Raw genomic sequence first — 17,601 nt, 5'->3', positions numbered from 1 at the left:
TTTGGGTCCATGCTACCTTTATGAGCTGTAACACTCATGGCAAAGGTCTGCAGCTTCACTCCTGAAGCCAGCAAGACCATGAACCCACCAGGAGGAACAAACAACTCTGGACGTGCCATGTTTAAGAGCTGTAACACTCACTGTGAAGGTCTGCGGCTTCACTCCTGAAGTCAGTGAGACCATGAAGCCACTGGGAGGAATGAACAACTCTGGACATGTCACCTTTAAGAGCTCTGACACTCACTGTGAAGGTCTGCAGCTTCTGGACACGATACTATTCATTCTCACCTTAAAGACGAGGAAACTAAGGCAAAGAATAGTCAACTAATAAGTCCAAGTGTACAGAGCTGCTAAGGAATAGTCTGTCTGATCCCAAAGGCTGTGTCATAACCGCTTCCCTATACTGCCTCTCAGCAGAGGTAAGAGTCAAGTTTTATTCATCACTGCCACCCCATCAGCCCCAGCTTAGTGCCTGACACAGGGAGATGCTCAATCAATGCTGATTGTTATTGAGTGGACTAGAACTGCAAGGCACAGTGAGCCCCTTTGCTGTGACTGATGGGGTGTCTGATTTTCTGCTATAAAGAGAAGGAGAGTGCTGTATCAAACACACTCCTCTGGCTCCTAGCTCTCTCTGTTTCACTTTGTTTATCCCATTTCCCTACTCCTCCTCCTTCGTAACTGCACCATGTGGATTCAAAATTGCAGCTTAGTGCAGACAAAGGGAAAACGGAATTCTGAATGACCCCAAAGGGAAAACTGAACTCTGAATGACCCCTGTGGGTTTGAGAGAAGAGAAGCAGGAACTTGAGAGAGGAGGAAGAGAGAAAGTAATTAAAATGTATTGTTTTAACTTAATATTTAACCGAATGATAGCAAAATCTTATCTGAAATTGGAAAAGTCAAGGTTTTGAGTGCTGGTTCGGTGCCCATTTCTTTATGATTTGATAGTCTGAGAAGAATACGATGGGTGTGGCTTAAAAACCTAGATCACGTGTGTAGTTGGAATTGGGTGTTATATGAGCAAACAAAATAAATACCTGTGCAACATACCTGCTTTATGCACTCAAGCAGAGAAGAAATCCACAAGTACTCACCAGCCTCCTGGTCTGCAGAGAAGACAGAATCAATATGAGCACAGCAGGAAAAGTAAGCAAAAAATATATTACTGTTGATAATATATTCTCTTCAATATAACAAATAAAGGAATACAGTATTAATAATGAATAATTTAAAATTTAAAATTCATATCTAAATTAGATGATGAATAATTTAAAATTCATATCTAAATTAGAAATGATACACTGGAATATGATATGCAATATGTGCTATAATATGTAATGTATACTGAACTACAGTGGAAATAAGCTATTCCTAAATACCTTCAAAAAGAATATATAGAATCTCTATCTATTGCCTTTATTTCCTACATTAAATAAATTTGCAGTAAAGTGATAGTTTATTCCAAGCTAATCATGACTGATTTGTAAACCTAAAGTTAGAAAAGTCTTTAATCAGAAGCTATCTTTATATTAAGAAAGCATAATTTAAATGTGTTATTATTTGTATTCATATTTTTTGTGAACACAAGAAGTTAAGTCTGACAAAACTTTTATGAGAGGGATTTTAGAAGATTTTGAAATATACTTTTAACCTTACTATAAAATATCTTACAAAATACTCATTGATCTCACAGCATTAGAATCATCAAGGTTAAGCAAGACATCACATTCAAATTCCGTTTAAAGGGGGCCCATTATGACACAATCCAGGCAATTTCCACAGAAATCTTATGGAACAGTATCTCCCCTATATAAAAGTCAATATGATCTTACAGGAAAATAATAATGCAATCACTTATTAGCACTCAGAACACAAATATTTGTTTTTTCTTCTATAAATTTGTACTTATTTTTCAATGTGTTTACAGGTGCACTGAAATGCATGTGGTCATTCAATATAATCAATTGATATTATTAATTGCCTAATTTAAAAAAACCTGTGCAACTATTTCCAGCCATTTGTTGTGCTAGGAGTGTACCACACAATAAAACACCTCACTATGATAATTCAGTTTAAAGGTTCTGAGGCTTACCTTTATGCTGTGCGACAAAACAGGCTCATGTCAATAAGACTGGTTGGAAATCACATGAGTGGCCCATTGGTACTGTTCTTACACCACTTCACTTTACTTTACTTTCATTCATTATTGATTAATATTTACATTCCTCATAGAAAATAATTAGAAAAAAGAAAATTTAAACTTACCATTTACTAAACTCGACTTAAAAGAAATAATGAGTTCATAGAGCAAAAGTATAAACCAATCATTAATGAAAATAATAACTGATGAAATAGATAATTAATCCTCCCCTCTTGAGTGCAACATCAATAACTTAGCTTTTTGACAGCATTTCATTTATGTTTACCCGTCCTGCATTTTATTTTCCTCAATCCTAAATTGTGACAATACTAATGTCTATTTCATAAGGTAGTTGTGAGAATTCAGTAAATTAATAGTGAAAAGCACTTAGAATAGTACCTGGTAAATAAAAATAAGTCAATAAATATTAGCCACTGTTATTATTGTTGCTTTTTAACTTTTTGATATTTACTACCACGGAGTACTGAAAACGTGAGGCTACATTAATTTTTTCATTCGTTTGTTTGTTTGGAGATGGAGTATCTTTCTATTGCCCAGGTTGGAGTGCAATGGTGATCTCGGCTCACTGCAACCTCTGCCTCCCAGGTTCAAGTGATTCTCCTGCCTCAGCCTCACAAGTAGCTGAGTTTACAGGTGCACGCCACCATGCTTGGCTAATTTTAGCATTTTTAGTAGAGACAGGGTTTCACCATGTTGGTCAGGCTGGTCTCCAACTCTTGACTTCAGGTGATCCGCCCACCTCGGCCTCCCAAAGTGCTGGGATTAAAGGGGTGGGCAACTGCACCCGGCCTGATCTTTATTCTCTGGACAGCCAGCTTTGAGACTTCAGGAAAATTATTCAATCACTGAGTCAGTTGATCCTCAATTATTTCAGATGTAGTAAGACCAATAATTCAATAGTACTGTCCTGGTAGCATCCGTTTTAGGTTTAAAAGTAATTCATATTGTTTACAACAGCACAATTTGCAATTGCAAAAATATGGAAACTTCCTAAATGCCCATCAACCAACGAGTGGATAAAGAGAATGTGGTATATGTACACCATGAGATACTACTCAGCCATAAAATGGAACAAAATAATGGCCTTTGCAGCCACTTGGATGAAGCTGAAGGCCATTATTTTAAGTGAAGTAACTCAGGAATGGAAAACCAAATACCATATGGTCTCACTTATAAGTGGGAGCTAAGCTATGAGGATACAAAGGCATAAGAATGATATAGTGGACTTTGGTTAGGGATAAAAGACTACACGTTGGATACAGTGTACACTGCTCAGGTGACACATGCAGCAAATCTCAAAAACCACCACTAAAGAACTTATCCATGTAATCAAAAACCACCTGCACCCCAAAAACTATTGAAATTAAAAATAAATAAATTTTAAAAATAAAAATAATGCATGTAACTCAGCACAAGCCACAGTGCACCTGTCACATCATAGGCACCTGACAATCAGAAACTCCTACTATTAGAATTTTATTTCCAAGTATTCTGATATTTATTTTGGCATGGACCACATTGAAAATCCTGCAAAGTTGAAGGATTTGACAAATGAATAATGAAAATTAATTGGCAGAAGATGAAATTTCAATTGAATTTTTATTATATTTGCAATTATGTTGATTCTGTAAAGAAAGAGCTCAGTGAATTGTACATGCTTTACCACAATAAAGATGGGTTTTACAGTACACTGCCAGCACTGGAAATTTGTGATCAGCTTTTATTTTTAAGGACATCTGTGGATAAGCTTTCTAGCTAGAAACTCAAATACACAGTTTCTCCAGTTTTTAAATACATGTGTGTGGTCTGAATGCACACACACACACACACACAAACACACATACACAACACCAACTCTAACCTCTGTAATTTTGGGCTCAAATCTAAGCTGGAAGGAGTCTCTGCACATAAATTAGATGAACAAAACAGGCTGCCAAAGCTAAGTTTCAAATGGGTGTTTGAGACAAGTAACACACAGAAGTGGAGAGAGAAAATTAAAAGAGGACAATAGGCAAATAGAGAAAGAGACATCATCCTAAGCAGGAAGGTAAATGTATAACTCTTTTTATGGAGTCAGATCCTTTTGGCCTAAGCAGAAAATTGAGCAAGAAAGCAGTGTATTTTGGACAGACACTGACTCTGTCAGCAAAGTAAAGGTGACTTAGAACATGTACCAGCCAATAGTTGTGGGTAAACAGTTGTCTTCAGGACAGTGTTAGAAAATATCAGGATTAAACATCTTTGGAGAAAAAAAATCAAAAGAATAAATGGTGCTGGGAAAACTGGCTAGCCATATGTAGAAAGCTGAAACTGGATCCCTTCCTTACACCTTATACAAAAATCAATTCAAGATGGATTAAAGACTTAGACATTAGACCTAAAACCATAAAAACCCTAGAAGAAAACCTAGGCATTACCATTCAGGACATAGGCATGGGCAGGGACTTCATGTCTAAAACACCAAAAGCAATGGCAACAAAAGACAAAATTGACAAATGGGATCCAATTAAACTAAAGAGCTTCTGCACAGCAAAAGAAACTACCATCAGAGTGAAAAGGCAACCTACAAAATGGGAGAAAATTTTCGCAACCTACTCATCTGACAAAGGGCTAATATCCAGAATTTACAATGAACTCAAATAAATTTACAAGAAAAAAACAAATAACCCCATCAAAAAGTGGGCGAAGGACATGAACAGACACTTCTCAAAAGAAGACATTTATGCAGCCAAAAAACACATGAAAAAATGCTCATCATCACTGGCCATCAGAGAAATGCAAGTCAAAATCACAATGAGATAACATCTCACACCAGTTAGAATGGCGATCATTAAAAAGTCAGGAAACAACAGGTGCTGGAGAGGATGTGGAGAAATAGGAATGCTTTTACACTGTTGGTGGGACTGTAAACTAGTTCAACCATTGTGGAAGTCAGTGTGGCGATTCCACAGGGATCTAGAACTGGAAATACCATTTGACCCAGCCATCCCATTACTGGGTATATACCCAAAGGACTATAAATCATGCTGCTATAAAGACACATGCACACGTATGTTTATTGCGGCATTATTCACAATAGCAAAGACTTGGAACCAACCCAAATGTCCAATAATGATAGACTGGATTAAGAAAATGTGGCACATATACACCATGGAATAGTATGCAGCCATAAAAAATGATGAGTTCATGTCCTTTGTAGGGACATGGATGAAATTGGAAATCATCATTCTCAGTAAACTATCGCAAGAACAAAAAACCAAACACCGCATATTCTCACTCATAGGTGGGAATTGAACAATGAGATCACATGGACACAGGAAGGGGAATATCACACTCTGGGGACTGTTGTGGGGTGGGGGGAGGGGGGAGGGATAGCACTGGGAGATATACCTAATGCTAGATGACGAGTTAGTGGGTGCAGCGCACCAGCATGGCACATGTATACATATGTAACTAACCTGCACAATGTGCACATGTACCCTAAAACTTAAAGTATAATTTAAAAAAATTCAAAAAAATAAAATAAAATAAAAAAGAATAACCTAAATGAATATATTCCATTTTATCTAAGTGCCTTATTGTACTTAACTCTGTTTATCTTTCCTTACGTTATTGCTTTTTTAAAAGATACTCTTATTCTCTTTATAAACCAGAGGACTTCATTTCTATGCAACACTTGTTAGGTGCCAGACATGGGACTCAATGTTGCATGTACAAATATGAAAAGACACAATTTCTGACTGCAAGCGTGGGAAAACACTGGTACCATCTCTCTGTCTGATGTTCTAGGTAATCAAATGCAAAGCAGCTGTGCTATGGGAGTTAAAGAAACCCTTTTCCATTGAGGAGGTAGAGGTTGCACCTCCTAAGGCTCATGAAGTTCGCATTAAGGTGAAATACTTTTTCCATTTGTATTTAATTTTAAGTTTAAAGAATTCAGAAAATATTAAAAATAGAAACATCCAAAATCCACTAGAGGTATTTTTTATATAATTATCCAGAAAATAAAATTACATTTGTTGTCAAGGAAAGTATAAATATAAATTGTTACATTTTTTTTAAAGTGGGCAAACAGTACATGAAGGATAACTCCAGTGAAATACAAAAGAATTTATAGGTTTGTACAGAAAAAAATGCAAAGGGATATATATCAAGAGTTCACAATCAATTTGCATTAGATATTTTCTTGGTGTTAATTTGCAATTTCTACTTCTTTTTCTTTTAACTATGCATTCTTCTATATTATACAAGACAAAAATTTTAGGATCAATTATCTCACAGATTATTCTAAATTGTTAAATTCAAGGGAAAAAGATAGAGGAAGGTTTTAGACTGGATAACCTTGGAGATAAACTGAATCTTTCATATTTGGGAATAGTAGGGATTATCAGCAAAACCCTTGGGAATATTTTTGAATAACAATTTTAGAAAACTGGGTTTGTTAAGTCCATCTGACAGTCATAATCTTTTCTGAATCTAAACATCTTCTCTTTATTCTGTAGATGGTGGCTGCAGGAATCTGTCGTTCAGATGAGCATGTGGTTAGTGGCGACCTGGTGACCCCCCTTCCTGTGATTTTAGGCCATGAGGCAGCCGGCATCGTGGAAAGTGTTGGGGAAGGGGTGACTACAGTCAAACCAGGTACAGGATTCACACTCAGGGAACATGCCTTGGTTCACCATCACAAGATTAGTCAGCCTGGATGAGGAAACCGAGGCAATGAAAGACGAAAGGACTTGCACAAGGTCACAGGGCAGCTGGGACTTCAGGGGTTTCCTCCTTCCCTCTCTGCTTGCCTGACTCAAGCATGTATGACTTCAGGCAGGCATGCGTGTATTCTACCCTTCAACCATTATGTACTATCTACTAGATGCCAGGCACTAGGTTAGAGCCTGGAGATATATGAGGATCAAAAGAGACACAGTGCCTACCAGTGTGGAATTCATAATCTAGTAACTTCCACGTTAGTGTTAGCTGAACACTGTCTTCTGTAAGTGCCCAAAAACTATAAATGGGAGGGGAGAAAAAAAAACATAAGTATGGACACTGTTCTGTGCTGAGTTCACAAAATGGAGGCTGCATGGTTATGGCTGAATAAACATGACCTTTCCTTAGGTGACCTATGCAGCTCCTTCACCGATTTCCTCTTCCAACATGGTCTCTCTTCCTGAGCATGGAATCAATGAAACTGACTAGGTGAAAGAAAATGAAAGAAACATAGCAGGAGCCATCCACCATCAACAATGTCTGCCTTATTACCTTTGGCCATGCTTAAATGTGACTGATTATGGATTACTAATTATTTTATCTTCAATATTTATTTTACCTAATCTTATTATGTATTAATATAAATATTACTATATTAATTAAGGATGAATAACTAGGACATTTCCATACCATCGTTTTCATATGAACTTTACCCATAAAATGTTATGCACCAATCATTTTTCTTGGTCTTGTGAAATAGATAGCATAGGTGATTAAAAATAAAATTTGTCTTTAAAGAATCACTTTAGCCAATGGATTCGACCTGTCCACTTACCAAGTACTAATTTAGACTGTGAAAAGAAAATAATAAAATAAACTGTCCAATTTGAGTTTTAGCTCTTACTATTTCCTTTACTCAGAAAAAAATTAATATCAAAATGACTGCCTTATTTCTCACCCCTCCTCCTTCCACCATAACAGTAAAAATAGATAATTCACAAATTACCAGCTAAAAACACTTGAAAGTCAATTCTTATCCTGAAAGAAAGTGTCTAACTTGTTGTGGAAGGTAGAAATTTTCAGACGAATTTCTGTAATTCTTCTTTGTCCTATTTTTGTTAGTTTTCCTCAAAAAAGAACTAAGATCTTTTTGAAAACATTCATTTTATAATAAAGATAAACCTAGTCTCTTTGAAAAGCCAAGACCTATGTTAAAAATCTCATTTTTGTTGTAAATCAAATTCGTACAAAATACCAGATCTTCCCAACATCTACTGGGACTAAAATAGGCTACTTTCAACTAAAATTTATATGTATACTTACAGCAAAAATATTTAGTTGAGATTTAATTAGACAAGGATTACATAAATTATATCTGCAAAGCCTCCAGGATAAATTAGTTCACTGCGTAAAATTTTATTAACACAGTTGATGGAATTTTTTTAATCCATCTTGTTTCCCACACTTGCATTTTCTCTTTAGGATTCTTCAGGCACTTATAAACCCAAACTAAAAAACAAGGCCTTGGCAGGCAATGACAAATGACATAGTTGTGACTAGACCCTATTTCTTAGAAACTTTTCAGACACATAATTCTAATCTATACATGTGAGCGTTAAGTTTTTGCTCTATTAATTCCTGCATAGAAATTTAAGAAGAATTTGTTTTATTCCTCTCCAGGTGATAAAGTCATCCCGCTCTTTACTCCTCAGTGTGGAAAATGCAGAATTTGTAAAAACCCAGAAAGCAACTACTGCTTGAAAAATGAGTAAGTTTCTGATGCTTTCTTTGCACAGACTTTGAGTTTGCACATTAGTTATGGTCCTGTCTCATGCCTTTGTGTGTCTTTGTATTGCACTGCCCAGTCTAGGCAATCCTCGGGGGACCCTGCAGGATGGCACCAGGAGGTTCACCTGCAGCGGGAAGCCCATCCACCACTTCGTCGGCGTCAGCACCTTCTCCCAGTACACGGTGGTGGATGAGAATGCAGTAGCCAAAATTGATGCAGCCTCGCCCCTGGAGAAAGTTTGCCTCATTGGCTGTGGATTTTCGACTGGTTATGGGTCTGCAGTCAAAGTTGCCAAGGTAGAAATGACAATGGATGATAAAACCGGTTACACGCAGACTGTCAGGAACCAAAAGGGAAGCAATTTCTTGCAAGAATCAGAAATTATTTTTGTAGATTTGAAGTGTCGATTAAGAGTAGAAAAATGACCCAGAAAGAACTGAGAGCACAGGCTAGAAATTTCACCAATTTATTGCAGATAAAAACTTGTTGAGTTAAGAAAATGTAAAGATGTCATTTTCAATAATTTTTCTTCTGAATTTGCTGTTTATGGGATCATGAAATTTTAGATCTGTGAACTAATTCATGTTGTAATTCAATCAACAATTAGAGAGCACCTATACATACCTCAGGCACCATAGGTTCTGCTAGGCTCTGACAGCAAAAGTAAATGAAATGAAGCGTTTGCCCTTGAGGACCATCTAGTCTGTGGATCCTCTACTCCCAGAATTAGGATCAGCAGTAGAGTCCAAAACCTTACCTGATGCACCTCCAAACCAAGGCTCACCCACTCTGTGGATTCTTAGACGGAAAGTAATAAAGACTCAGTGATGCATAATTCACTCATTATGACATTTCACTGCTAAAACTAACTCCCCTGGCATGAACACACATATATATTCAGAAGTGGTAAATTTCAAGCAGAAACTCTTTAAAGGCTCCTCATCTGAGTAGACTGAAAATCTAGTAGTATGCTTTATTTTATGAAACCTAGATCGAGAGATATAAGGATATTTGCCCAAAATCTCACTTCTGCTTAATATGAGCACTAAGACTAAAATATCTTTTACAAATCTCCTGCTGAATCTCAAATCACAATCCATAATTATTAGCACTTTTAAACCACAGTCACAAACAAGCCTTGTATTTTTCTAAGTAAGGTAGAAAGTGGTGTTGTCCCCCATAGTATTGAATAACACTTGGTGAATGAATGAGTGAAATAGACACCCTTAAGGGAATATAAGAATGAGATTATTTGGAACAGGAACAGCATGTTACCCAAAACGAAGGCTGACTATGGGAGACTAGGTTTAGTAAATAACTGCTAGCCAATTTACACAATTTAGAGGACATCTTTTCCAAATTTCGGTGACTTTAGCACTTACTCCCTTGTTCAATTGCCTCATCTATTTTAATGGGTAGTCTAAGTGAGCCTACCCAAGAACAGAAGCTGAGGATACTCATAACAACAGATTTTATTTATTATTAAAATATAGACTAATGTTTCATTGCTATGTTGTTCACAAGTGTATTTTTTAAAGGAGGGATATACTGGTCACGACTACTGAACAAAAATGAAGAAAGGAGTTAATTATTGAGAGTTAAAATGGAATATTTTTCAGTCTCCTGGAGTAGCCTTTTCCACTTATTTTATTTTCCGAATATTGCCTTGGTGTATGTATGAGATACTGAAGCTGGCTATCAAGGGATTTCAGCAATTGAGAGTCCCTACAAGATTGTAATCACTGTCATCTGGATCTCAAAGATCATCCAGTCCCCTGGTTCCCAGCCTGACCCACTGGAGTCCCTTGAGGACTTAGTTCCACCTGCAGAGATTCTCTTTTAATTGGCATGGGCTATGACCTGGACTGTGGGATGTTTTTAAAGCTCCCCAGATGAATCTAATATGCAGCAGTTTCAGAACTACTCAACTAATTCAACCCCTTGAATTTAAACATGAAGCATTTCAAGCCAAAACAGGTTTTGATAACAGATTGGACAGAAGAGTCTGAGTAGTTCTTGATAACACACAAGACATGGCACTTTATAAAGCTTAAGCAATTTCTAACAAACATTATTTAATTCATTTTTGCATTTTCTGAAAACATAGGTCACCCCAGGGTCTACCTGTGCTGTGTTTGGCCTGGGAGGGGTCGGCCTATCTGTTGTTATGGGCTGTAAAGCAGCTGGAGCAGCCAGAATCATTGCTGTGGACATCAACAAGGACAAATTTGCAAAGGCTAAAGAGTTGGGTGCCACTGAATGCATCAACCCTCAAGACTACAAGAAACCCATCCAGGAGGTGCTAAAGGAAATGACTGATGGAGGTGTGGATTTTTCGTTTGAAGTCATCGGTCGGCTTGACACCATGGTATGATCCATGACATGCCCTGAAATTTCTGCCTCTGCAACCTGGAGGATGCATTTAGGCAGTAGAATATACGTATTATGTATAAAGGATATTTTTAATGATGAATGGAAATTTCCCATCATCTTTTTGTTACCTGGCTTGTTTAATTTATTGTTATGAGAAGTCTTCCATTCGATCAGCTAAGCAAACCTGTCTCAAGTCATATTTCCTCGAGAAAAGAAAAAGGGCTTGTTTTCCTTAACACAGCCACTACAAATATGCTCTATTAATTTTTAGTTTAAAATGCAAACTTAAATATATATAAATAATACAAATCATTTTCTCAAATTAAAAAGTTTTATTTTTCTTTTACATTCTTAACAAAAATATTTTAACAATTTTATGTATGCTCTTAATGAATTCCAAACTTTTTGACATAGTATTCTTCGGTCAAAAGAAATGAGCAATTTTAGACCAACTATTATTTTATTAACAGAAAATATGCCCTAAGGAAAGTGACTGCTTTAATACATTGCTATATTTTATCACAGCAACTGGACAGTGCCTGACACAAAACTAGTACCCAGTACTACTTGGACTGAATGCTTTAAATAAAGTCAACAGATTTTACCACCCGCAAAAGTTAAGAGCTACATATCTCATGGCATTGTTTATGAAACGCATGAGGCAATGCATGTAAAATACTTTGTGCAATACAACCCATCATGTGGTTAGCTTCCAATAAATGTCAGCTGCCCCCTTTTTTATTTTATTTTATTTATTTATTTATTTATTTATTTATTTATTTATTTATTTATTTTGAGACAGGGTCTCACTCTGTCACCAGGCTGGAATGCAGTGATATGATTATGGCTCACTGCAGCCTTAACCTCCTGGGCTTAAGTGAGTTTCCTACCTCAGCCTCCGAAAGTGCTGAGTACAGACATGAGCAACCATGCTGAGCCTCAGTTGGCATTATTGATATGAAATACTATTTCCAATCTTGCAGTGCTTATGTCGTCTTTGAATTATTACATGATATTACTTTCAAACAGTTACAAATATCAAAGGCAACGGGAAACATATCTCTAGCTATATTTTACCTATCCAGAATTATCTAGACTCCTAATGAAAAAGTCTCCAGAAACAAAAAAGTTTCCATTGCTGAGGTTTTCTAGAAGGTCCAGCAGTGTGGGTAACAGGGAGCAGCACCCTGAGATCAAAGTTCCCAGCAGCCTTGACCTGGGACAAATGCCACAGAGGAATAAAGTATCAAGAGAATCCAATTTTTCCAGGGCTATAGCTTTTCGCCTTATGCTCTTTTTCTATATCTTCCTCCATTTTCTCATGTGGAACTGGAGTGTACATTATCTCAAGACACCAAATGTCTGACAGCCACATGTTCTGAGGATGTCAGTCTCCCAAAGATCAGAATCCAAAATCAAAGAACTAATCATTATATACCTAGAGGGATCCTAAACCATTTTCTAACTACAGAACATGTTCCAAAAGCTGACTGGAAAAGATTTTCTGAACTGTCTTTTGAGGCTCCCAAATAATCAGTGTAATTTAATGTAAAACCAATATACATTTGGGGAGGTAAAAACAATGTTTAAAACATGTCCATTTGAGAAATGGACATAGGAATCTGTTAAAAAGGGAGGCTATCAAGTGGACAAGAGACTAATTTTGGTGATATACTCATTTATCTTGTTCATCGTCAAAATATCTGATTCAAAGTATTGGGTTCAAAATACCTTTGTAATAAATCAATGAAAAAGGAACCAACTCACACATTGCCTAAGAATGATGTACACTTGTACAAGGAACAGGACTTTATATATGTTTGTAATGATGTTTGCCTCTTTATTCCTTTATTAGGAAGAACTAAGGGCACACAAATTTATTCGTCCATGCTTTCATTCAAAAACCATTTTCTGGGCATTTCCTACATCCACAGCATTATCCTATGCAAAGAAAGGGGGAATGAAGGAGCAAAAGACATGATCTCTTCCCTCTACACACTCACAATCCAGCTAAGCCTATTACATGATATTGTGCATTATGAGTATGAACTATGCCACTCCACGTTAAGGATACTAAATGTTCACTTTATTCCAGATGGCTTCCCTGTTATGTTGTCATGAGGCATGTGGCACAAGTGTCATTGTAGGGGTACCTCCTGATTCCCAGAACCTCTCAATAAACCCTATGCTGCTACTGACTGGACGCACGTGGAAAGGAGCTATTTTTGGAGGTATGTAGTTAGGCTTCAGAGCCAAATTCTCATTAACCTAAGAATTTCTCTCCTTTTATGAGTGACAAGGCAAGTTTTTGAAAAGCAATGAAATTAAAAATAAATTAAAATTTCTTTTCTATAGTCTCCAATAATGCAGAACTTTTCTTTTTTTTTTTTGGAGATGAAGTCTTGCTCTGTCACACAAGGTAGAGTGCAGTGGCGCAATCTTGACTCACTGCAACCTCCACCTCACAGGTTCAAGTGATTCTCCTATCTCAACCTCCAGAGTAGCTGGGATTACAGGCATGCCCCACTGTGCCCAGCTAATTTTTTTGGGTAGAGATGAGGGTTCACTATGTTGGCCAAGGTGGTCTCGAACTCCTGACCTCAAATGATCTGCCTGCCTCGGCCTCCCAACGTGCTCGTGCTGGGATTACAGGCGTGAGCCATCATGCCCAGCCCCAAGATAGACTTTTCTGATGTCACTATTAACCAGGACTTTCATCTCCACCTCTTTTTGCACTTGTGACTGCGTAAGGCAAGGAAATTTCTAGTAGGCCATGGAAATATATAACAATAAATCATATCTACACAAAAATCTAGACAACTAATAAATTTGCTCCTTAACCTTGGGCATAACATCTGTACTATAATTTCTCTGTGAGAGAGAGAATAACTAAGGACCCTTGTTTATCTGTGTTTTTTTTGTCAAAGCAGTGTAAAAGCATATTGAAGTACTCTATCTCTTATTATCCTCAGTTATAGCAGTCTGGAATGCAGCACTTTTTCTAAACTTTCATTTATTTGGAAAATCTTCTCTTCAATTCTCCTACTTACCCTGGTTGAATCTATCAATGATATTTTCTTCTTTTCAGGCTTTAAGAGTAAAGAATCTGTCCCCAAACTTGTGGCTGACTTTATGGCTAAGAAGTTTTCACTGGATGCATTAATAACAAATGTTTTACCTTTTGAAAAAATAAATGAAGGATTTGACCTGCTTCGCTCTGGAAAGAGGTAGATTTTAAGTTGTTTTTTTGTTTTGCTTTGTATTCTACAGTAGCGGGGGCGGGGGTTGTCTAGCAGAGAATGAAAACGTGGAAGGATGAGAAAAAATTACAGTGCCTTGGTTTTCCATTGCCAGTTCAATCTTTGCATGGAGCACATGTAAGGTAATACTGTGAGAAGCTAAAAACAGTTGCTTTGCATTTCCTATTCTGCTGAAGGCAAATTATGTTGATTATAGCATAACTGAATGATCAGAGTCATTCAGCCTTCTTTAAAAGAGAACACTCACTTTGGCCCCCATCCCCCTCCAAAAAAAGTTTAAACAACCAGAATTATAACATGGAATCACTGACACCTCTGCCTGTCACATAAGTAAGTGTGACATCTAATGATTGTATATTAAAATTATTTTCAGGACATCCTCAGCATATTCATTATGGGAGTAGGTGGAACTACATTGGGATTGATTTCTAAGTAGATATTACTAGATTTTCCTTTTTCTTTTCTTTTCTTTGCAGTTTAGAAAAAAAAAAATTACTAAGAAAAGTTGTTGTAAAAGAGAAGGGTACTAAACCCTATTTTAAATATTTTACATTTTCTCCAAGTCTTAGAAAAATAAGCCAATTCTATTTCCTACCTCTAACACTTAACACTTACAATCACCTAATATAATGAACTTTGTCACTTGCATTTATATGAGACATAACTGGAAACAGGCAGTTATATCTAATCTCTGCCTTCTAGCTCCAGAGTCTGAGATTTTTCTGCTATCCCACACTTATTTTCATGAGGTTTTCAACTTCAAATAGTGTTTCTTTGAAACTCACAAAACTATCATACTAGATACTTTATCCGACAAATATTCTTGAGGAAGGAAAGACACTAGCACCCACAGAGCACCAGCTGTTCTACTAAGTGTCTTACATGCATTCTGATTCCCAAACAACGCTCAGTGTCAGTCTCAATCTCATTATCTTAGAGAAGAGAAAACTAAGAAGCAGAGAAGGCATGACTTGGTCAAAATCATCAGGTGGTAGGAAGGAGAGCCAGAATTCGAAGGAAGATCTTGTTATTAGCAAATCTATTCACTTTCTATTAAACCACACCGCCCCTCAAGAGTGTATGTGTATATATATATATATATATATATATATATATATATATATATATATGGAAAACAGTATTCATCAAAGGTTAATTATCATTGTCATTATTATTATCATTGACATCATCATAGAATTGATAAGATGATGGCAAATAGAGATGACCAAAACCAGAGGACACTATTGAGCAACAAAAGAAGGCATGAAGCATGCCTAAATTCACTTTACAAGAATGTCATATAGTAATGCGCATATGCAAATAAAATCTTAATAAGCAAAGAATAAAAATTGTGATATCAATATTTGTAAGAGTAAGGTGACTTGGACACTTTCATATACTTTCATAGTAATTGACACATCCTTTTGGGAAAGCAATTTGGTAATTTGTATCAGAAACCTCCAAAAAAAACCTAGATCCTTTGTTCCAGCAATACCATTTCTAGAAATCTATTCTATAGAAATAATCAACTCAAACATACATATATGTTTAAGCATGTTTATTTACTATCAGTAATATCAATATTTAGAAACATTCGAAAAGTCCAACATTAAGAATATGATTTAATAAATTCCAAGCAACTGTTAGAAATGAAAAAGACTTCATTGGCAAATTCTTAAAATGTAATTTTAAACTCATAAAATAAATCATATAAATTGTATTTATAAGATGATCCCAAATTTTCAAAAAGGACAATAGAAAGTGTATCTGTGTCTAGAAAAAGCTGATAGAATTCAAGAAAACATTGACCATGATTACTCCGAGGTTGTAAGATTACAGATTTTTTTTTAGCGGCTTCTTCTGTCCTGTATTCTCTAAATTATGTGCATATATTTTTCTTATCTGTGTATATATATACACACACCACACACACACTATATATAAAATTCTCAGTCGCAAATATCATCTTTTCTTAAAAGTGTTCATCAAAAGTTGGTTTATAGAAAGGGCATTAATTCTAGTGTAAATGTTACATTTCTAATCTTCACAAGAATGAAGTAGCTTAGAATTAATACAAATCAGCTTTATTCTCTACTTCTAAGAATCCTTAAACATATCTGTATCAAAGGTCTATTAAACCTCCAGCATGGTCCTAACTTTATTAAATTATCAGTTCTTTCAGGCAAGGTATCTATCATTATATAATTTGTGCAAATTTGTATTTGGGTTTGAATCCCAACACCCTATACTAGATGTGCGACCAGAGCAAATTACAAATCTTTCTAAGTCTCAGTTTTTATAATCTCTAAATGGAAATAATATGGAAACCAACTTCCTATCGTCATTGTTTAGGTTGAGATTTAAGTGAAAAAAATGCATGAAGCATGTGACAAATAGCAAAAACTTATTGCATGTTATTATCTATTGTTATTTTATATTCCTTATTATACCAGGAACGTGGGCATGCCAAAATGATTTTTTGAAGATGCTAATGTAGATCTGAAGTCTAAATGACAGGCATACTCAGGAGGTTTTGCGTGAGCTTAAGATTGAAGAAAACACAAGAGAAAACCAAAAAACATGAACTTCCCTTCACTTGACTTGACCCAAATGCATAGGGATGGGAATGGAGTGGCTGAGAACACAGACAGATTTTCACTAAGTCACCTCAAATGCTCCTTGGACTATCACATGGAAGCATGTGGGTTGTCTAAATGTTAACACAATGTCTCTTCTTTCCTATTGCAGTATCCGTACCGTCCTGACGTTTTGAAACAATACAGATGCCTTACCTTGTAGCAGTTTTCAGCCTCCTCTACCCTACATGATCTGGAGCAACAGCTAGGAAATATCATTAATTCTGCTCTTCAGAGATGTTAAAAATAAATTACACGTGGGAGCTTTCCAAAGAAATGGAAATTGATGGGAAATTATTTGTCAAGCAAATGTTTAAAATCCAAATGAGAACTAAATAAAGTGTTGAACATCAACTGGGGAATTGAAGCCAATAAACCTTCCTTCTTAACCATTCAACTTGTGTGCCATCTTTGCCATTGAGGAAAAATATTTCCTATGACTTCTTACATTTTTGATATCTTCATAATTTTCAGTCATTGAATCCAGTGGAGGGGACCCTTCACTTGTCCTGAATATACACATGCTGGGCTATGGTGCTTGAAGTCTTCTAACTCTATCTCAATTTTCACTGTCTGCATTTTCCTTTTTTAAATAAAATGTACCAAATCCCTAGGGTAAAAACTACAGTATGGTAAAGAATAGACTCAAATTTATAAGTGAAGAAGATCCAG

The 17,601-nt window shown here is 36.2% G+C and overlaps 1 protein-coding gene across 1 annotated transcript; it reads left to right on the top strand.

The window, feature by feature from the left end:
* Positions 1 to 400: 400 nt before the first annotated feature.
* Positions 401 to 17,321, top strand: LOC100970753 (alcohol dehydrogenase 1C). The gene is made up of 9 exons (XM_003829927.6): positions 401 to 1,149; positions 5,954 to 6,055; positions 6,667 to 6,805; positions 8,552 to 8,639; positions 8,737 to 8,956; positions 10,768 to 11,028; positions 13,129 to 13,264; positions 14,122 to 14,260; positions 17,042 to 17,321. The coding sequence occupies exons 1-9, from the start codon at positions 1,132 to 1,134 to the stop codon at positions 17,064 to 17,066; spliced, it is 1,128 nt and encodes a 375-aa protein (XP_003829975.1). The 5' UTR covers positions 401 to 1,131; the 3' UTR covers positions 17,067 to 17,321.
* Positions 17,322 to 17,601: the final 280 nt, after the last annotated feature.

This window comes from Pan paniscus, chromosome 3 (assembly GCF_029289425.2).
Source record: "Pan paniscus chromosome 3, NHGRI_mPanPan1-v2.0_pri, whole genome shotgun sequence".
Classification (NCBI taxonomy): Eukaryota; Metazoa; Chordata; class Mammalia; order Primates; family Hominidae; genus Pan; species Pan paniscus.
This window is presented reverse-complemented; position numbering and strand designations above follow the sequence as displayed.

Excerpts from the sequence above, each read along its gene's own strand:
- LOC100970753 (XM_003829927.6), top strand. Across the intron at positions 6,056-6,666 it reads CTCATGAAGTTCGCATTAAG|ATGGTGGCTGCAGGAATCTG; the intron begins GTGAAATACTTT and ends TTTATTCTGTAG. Across the intron at positions 11,029-13,128 it reads TCGGTCGGCTTGACACCATG|ATGGCTTCCCTGTTATGTTG; the intron begins GTATGATCCATG and ends ACTTTATTCCAG.